Source organism: Cinclus cinclus, chromosome 4 (assembly GCF_963662255.1).
Source record: "Cinclus cinclus chromosome 4, bCinCin1.1, whole genome shotgun sequence".
Lineage (NCBI taxonomy): Eukaryota > Metazoa > Chordata > Aves > Passeriformes > Cinclidae > Cinclus > Cinclus cinclus.
In genome coordinates, this window is record NC_085049.1 from 26904194 (window position 1) to 26910193 (window position 6000).

At 52.2% G+C, this 6000-nt stretch overlaps 1 protein-coding gene across 1 annotated transcript in view; it reads right to left on the minus strand.

Annotated features, from left to right (window-relative positions):
* The window catches only part of CCND2 (cyclin D2), a 29411-nt gene extending 23926 nt beyond the window's left edge, over nucleotides 1–5485 (minus strand). The window contains exons 1-3 of the mRNA XM_062490965.1: nucleotides 5219–5485; nucleotides 3556–3771; nucleotides 890–1049 (exon numbers count right to left, since the gene is read on the minus strand). Coding sequence (XP_062346949.1) covers nucleotides 890–1049; nucleotides 3556–3771; nucleotides 5219–5413 — 571 coding nt within the window. The 5' untranslated portion in view covers nucleotides 5414–5485. The remainder of the gene's footprint in view (nucleotides 1–889; nucleotides 1050–3555; nucleotides 3772–5218) is intronic.
* Nucleotides 5486–6000: the final 515 nt, after the last annotated feature.

Below are 6000 nucleotides of genomic sequence, written 5' to 3' on the forward strand. Positions count from 1 at the left end.
TCTGGAAATCACTGCATGCTGTTTATCTAGTCCAGATCTAGCTTTTAAAAGTAGCCTTACAATTAACCCTTTAGATGAAAATTCAGAGTACACTAATTTTGTAAAAGTAACTGAGGGAAGAAAAACCCAAACAACAAAATAACACAAACAAAAATCAGTGTTTTGCAGACAGGTCAAAATTTAAAAGCCTGTTTTTCACAGGGGAAATTATTCTCATCTAAATCTTCAGAAACTGTGTTCAGCTGTATGACCAAAAGAGAGTGCAATGTTTCCCTACAAAACACAATGTTTTCACTGCTTTCTTGGGATGAAGCTGGGAAAGAATCCAAACATTTTTTTTAAAAACTAATTACCTTCTAAACTGCCATTCCCTATGCTTCAGGGATGTGATGGTACCACACAAACGTTAAAACACACAGTTTTACCTTTTATCTGGACAGAGCTCAGTTAATGTAAAGTTTATGAACACATTCATGCAATGCATTAGCTGAATACATTTTGGGTAGATGTACTGTAACAGCTTTTGTATTTTGAGCTACAAATTTTGTCCCTACAAATTATCCATGGCCCTCTAAAAGAAGCAGTGAAGGGGCAAAATAAAACCCAGGATGGTCTCATCCAGCCTTACAAGACTTCACTGCAAAAGCATCACACACCTCTGCTGCACTATGGGTCACTACTGAAAGAATTCTTACAGTCCTTAAAGAATGTCCTTACACAGTTTGGGGGCCTGATTCACAACACCCTTTGCAAACAGACCCATGGGATTTAGCTCCTCTTCCCACATCATGTAAGGATAGAGGGGATAAAGCACCACTCGGAACAAATCTGCCCTTCCAACCACACTATGAGCAGCAGCAGCAGCAGCAGCCACAGCAGCTGAGCCTACCTGTGGCACAAAGGGCGATGAAGGTTTGTGCATGCTTCCGGATCAAAAGCAACTTGTCTTTAGGGAGAGGCACCTTCCTTAGGATGTGTTCAATGAAATCATGTGGGGTGACAGCTGCAAGGTTCCACTTCAACTTCCCCAGCACCACCAGCTCCCATTCCTGCAGAGGGGGGACAGGAAGAGCAAAAGAGAAGAAAAGCCATAAGCAAGCCTGTGAGAAAACTCTGCTTATTTCTTATTATAACTTTATCACTGATAAATTTCTTTTTGCTTAGACCCTTTTTTCCATATGCCTCTACTGCTTTGAAGTTGTTGACTTTATATATATATTTTTTTAACACCAGAAATGTCAGGCTCTGTTGAAAATAATGAGACCTGGCAGCTCCTGCCAAGGTTTTACTTTTTTTTTTTTTTATCCAGTGCTGAATGCCCACCCAGAAGTTTAGCCTGCAATTAGATATTGCCAAGGTCACTGTGGTCCTTTCCTAGTAACTTCTTTTAAATGGCTATAGTCCTTACTTTATAGCCATTTAAAGCCCTAGGGACAGCCATGCACAAAAATAACTTAGATATACATTCCTTTTTTCAAAACTGGGGAAGTTGGCTTGATGGCATTCACTCCCAAAACTGCACTCCAAAGGTCCTGCAGATAAATCTGATGGTACTTAAACTACTCCAAGACAGGCTCTGCAGAAAGGAAATGCACACAGCACAGCCAAGAAGTAGCCTGTGTAAATTATCTGCCAGTAAATCATGTAGGAGCCATTCCCAGATTCTTTGCACGCCCGAAACTCCCACTGCAATCAAAGGAAAACTTGGGCGTGTATGTAACTACCGGCCATTCCCTGGAATGGGATTCCATGTGCAAACAGCACCAGATCGCCAGATCCAGCCATGGGGTGCATGACCTGCCTGTTTCAACATTTAAACCGTGTTCTGAACACCTTACAGTGCCCCACAGAGCCAGCAAAGCTCAGGCCGCTGACTCGCATTTGTCTGATCCGTCAACTATTAGCCATTAACTAAATTCCATGCACTGATTCTCGAGTCCTGATGATGCCTGATGGAGCCCTGCGTGGCGTGGAGCCCCAGCTGAGCTCACAGAGCTGGCAAGTCAGGGGAAAAAAAAGTGCTTTAATTTTGCAGCCGCAGAGACATCAACCAGCGTTGCTGAGAAACCATAAACATGGACCCCACAATGCCATTTCTGCAGTCGTTTCCCTGAATAGATGCCCACTTTAACAGCAAGTTACTTTTCTACGGACATTCCTGCTGGATTATGACAGAGCCCTCCATGGCCTGAAAAATCTCACTTACATGCAAAAGGCCACAGAAACCAGATGGGGTTTTTTAATTTCTTAAGGAAATCTGTAAAATGTTGGAATATAAGGGCGATTATGTGAACTCAGGCCTGCTCTTCCCAGCGTTACTGATGCGACAGGTTTTGAGAGAGAACAGTCAACCCCGAGGACCAAATACAAGGAAGCACTTTAAATACATGCTGAAATCCACATGGCACAAGAAAGCTCTTCATATTTGCACATGGGGGCCACGGTGCTTCCGTTGCCCATCTGTGCCACCAACAGGATACCTCGTGGCCCTGACACGCAGGCAGGGTTTGAGGGCAAGGCTCTTTAATTCTGTGGAAGCATCAACTATCAACCCCAAGCCCTCCCGAGGGGGAATTCCCAGTGATTCATAGGAAAAATTCTCCTGCAACTCAGACGGCTACAGCCATCTCTCTGAACTAGCATGCATGTCACCAAGGGGCCCCGGTGCATGTTCAGCGCTCTACATCATGATGTATACATCACTTATTTCCTTCAGTAATTATCAATTTGCTTCTGCTTCTGCTGCACCTGAACTGAGAAAAGCAGCAGACATGAGATGGTTTAACTGAGCTGTATCACACAGGATGGGTCAGGTTAGAAAGGACCACAGTGGGGCACCTATTGCCACCTCCCTCCTCCACCTAGGCCATCCCAGAGCACAGGATTGCGTCCAGACAATTCTGGAATATTCCCAGTGAGTGAGACTCCACACCCTCTCCAATTTGTTCAGTACTTGGTCACTGCACAGTGAAGAAGTTCTTCCTCGTGTCCAGGTGGAGCTCCCTGGGCATCAGCAGGTGCCATTCCCCGCTGGGCATGGCCAAGCATCCCGGACCCCCCCGGAGCATCCCGGGGCCCTCGGCCCCGGCAGAGGCTCCGCACCAGCGCGTGTCTGCCGCCAGGTGGCGCCGCCGCGCCGCCCTCCCGTGCACGTGCGCCCGGCGAGGTCCCCCGTGGGGACGGCGGGGACACGGCGGGGACACGGCGGGGACACGGCGGGGACACGGCGGGGACACGGCGGGGACACGGCGGGGACGGACCCACCCCCGGCACCGCCAGCCCCAGAACCCCCGGCAGCGCCGTGCCCCTGCACGAGGCGGGCAGCGGCCGGAGCGCCATGGGCATGGCACTGCCAGGCGGCTTCGGAGGACGGGGATGTTCCCCGCGGGTGTCCCCCGCCCTCAGCGGTGACCCCCGAGACTTTCTGGCCGTTCAGGACGACGGGGAAAGCGTGGGTTTTGCTAAGAGGCAGGGGCTGGGTGGCAATGTGCCGGGGGCTGTGCCAGCGAGAGAAAGGCGCTGTGCCGGAGAGAAGAGAGGAATGGGGCTGCTTACCAGCAGCTCTTGGGGTTTGATGGAATTGTCCGTGTATATGCACAGCTTCTCGGCTGTGAGGGGGATTGTCTCTTTCAGCTTGGAGGCCAGGAACATGCACACCGCCCCCAGCAGCTGCAGATGGCACTTCCGAGTGGGCACCACAGCTAAGAATCTGTCCAAGTAATTCATGGCCAGAGGGAAAACTTCTTCTTCGCACTTTTGCTCTTCACAGACCTGCAAGTGAGGAAGCGTGGGGAGGGAACGATGGGGCAGTCGGAAAACGGGGATGGGAAGAGAGAAAGAGACAAGAAAAAAAACAAATAAATGAGTGAACCCACCGAACTTCCCTTGCTTTTGCTCCTATTTTTGTTTCCCGGGGAGCTAAATTTTGGGGGAGGGGGAGATCTGTGGAGAGGCTGGGAAGGCTGTCAATCGGCTTTCACATTCCTTTAGTTCATTCAGTAAGAAATGAATTCAAGACACTGTGTGGGAGAGCCGAAAAGCCCCATCCAGCAGCAAGCGAGCAGCCTCCGACTTTTTTTTTTTTTTTTTGCGACCCAATTTTTCTTTTTTTTATTTCGTCATATTTTCAAAAAATCGATAAAAAATATCAAAACTTCCCCGGCGGTCCCGGTTTTGGGGCTGGCGGCATCCTGGGACGATCCCCTATCGTTTCCGACAATTGCAAAAATTCCCCCGCCCGGTGTCCCCCAGCTCTGCGCCCCCAATCCCGCGTTGGGGGGGAAGGACGGGAGACATAGCGAGGGCGAGGTGGGGTGGAGAGAGCCCGAGCCGCCTGGATCCTTTTAGCAGGCAGCGAGCAGCAAAATTCTTTTAAAAATTTACCAAAAATCGGAGCCGCGGAAAAAAAGCACAAATCACACATGAAAACCAAGCAGGGAGTCTGGGCTTTCCAACCCATGGGGTTTGGCTCGGGAAAGGTCCCCCCCAAAGGAGATTCGAAGGGGCAAAGGATGGCCGGTGGGGCCAGCGCAAGGCAGGCGAGACTGCGGTGCTCCGGGCCCGCTGCCGCTGCGCCTGAAGCCTCGGGGCGAACGGGGGGGCTCAGCGCTCGCCCCACGGCCCCGACACACCGGGGGTCCCGTTCCGCGGGGGCGGGGGGCACTCCCGGGCCCCCCGGAAAGCAGCGGGGGCAGCCCGGCTCGGCGCCTGCGAACAGAGCCCGCATGCAGCGCAACATGGCGAGAAAAAGGCACGTCCTCCCCACTGCATACGTGGGCACGGAACCCTCGCCGGGCAGAACGCGGGGCACACGGGGCACCCCCCGATCCTCGCCCTGCCTCGGGCGCTTCTCTCTTTTCCCAGGAATGCCTCAGTCACAAGCGCTCCCGGAGGCGGATTTTCTTTGCTTTTAATTGCAATGACTTTTACAACTCTCTCTCCCCCCCCCCCCCCCCCCCCGACACGCCGGGCTTCCTCCCCTCCTGCACCCCGCTCCCGAAGCCCCCCGGAAGAGGCGACTTCCCCCGCGGGCTGTCGGTGTCCCCCGCGCCCCTTCCCGCACCGGCTGAGCTCCGGAGGGGGACAAGGTGGACAGGGGATCGACAAGAAGACGCCACCCGGTGATCAGAAGAGCGAGGGGCTGCAGGGGGAGAGGGACCGGGGAGCTACCCGCGGCCGCTCTGCCTCCCCCCGCTCCGAGGGGCCGGGGTGTACGAACCTCCAACATCCAGGTGGCCACCATCCTCCTCATGAAGGGCTGGATGTCCTTCTGGACGCACTTGAAGTAGGAGCATTGGGGCAGATACCTTTCCTCTATGGTTAGTAAGTTGTGCAAAACGCGGTCATCGTAGAGCAAGTTCGGGTCAGGCAGAGCTCTCCTCATGGGATCCACCTCGCAGCACAGCAACTCCATGTTTCCAAAGAGATCTCCCTCTTTCTCTGATGGGAAAGGTTTCTCCTTTTTTTTTTTTTTTTCCTTTTTTTTTGGGGGGGGGGAAAGGGGGTGGAGAAAGGAGAGGGGTAAAGGAGGAGGGGTAGGTGGGTGGGAGGAAGACGGCAGGGCTTTCCAGCTCTCTCCTGCCTCCCTTGAAACTTGTCTCTCCCTCTCTTGATTTCTAGCCTAAAGTTGAAGCGAAGTGACGCAACTCGCTAGGGCAGGCAGTTCTCTCTCTTGTTATTATGGAGAACAGCAGCTGGTCAGACGTAACATCAAACGCTTTTTTTTTTCCCCTCTCTATAAGCTAACAAGGAACCAGGAGGCCCTCGTATAGGGACACACAGACACAAATGACAGCTTCTCCTTTGCTTCCTTCCAGCAACCAAATTAAAACCGCTACACACTTGCCTTCTGAAGGAACCCATCCCGATCAATTTGCCTCTCATTTTCTTATTGCAAGGAACTTGGGCTCCCCTCGGTACCCATCCAGACCATGGGGGCGAAATCTGGCTTAGAAGGCTGCCAGATCCCTGTCTAGCTCTCCCTGCTCCGGCACCCACTTA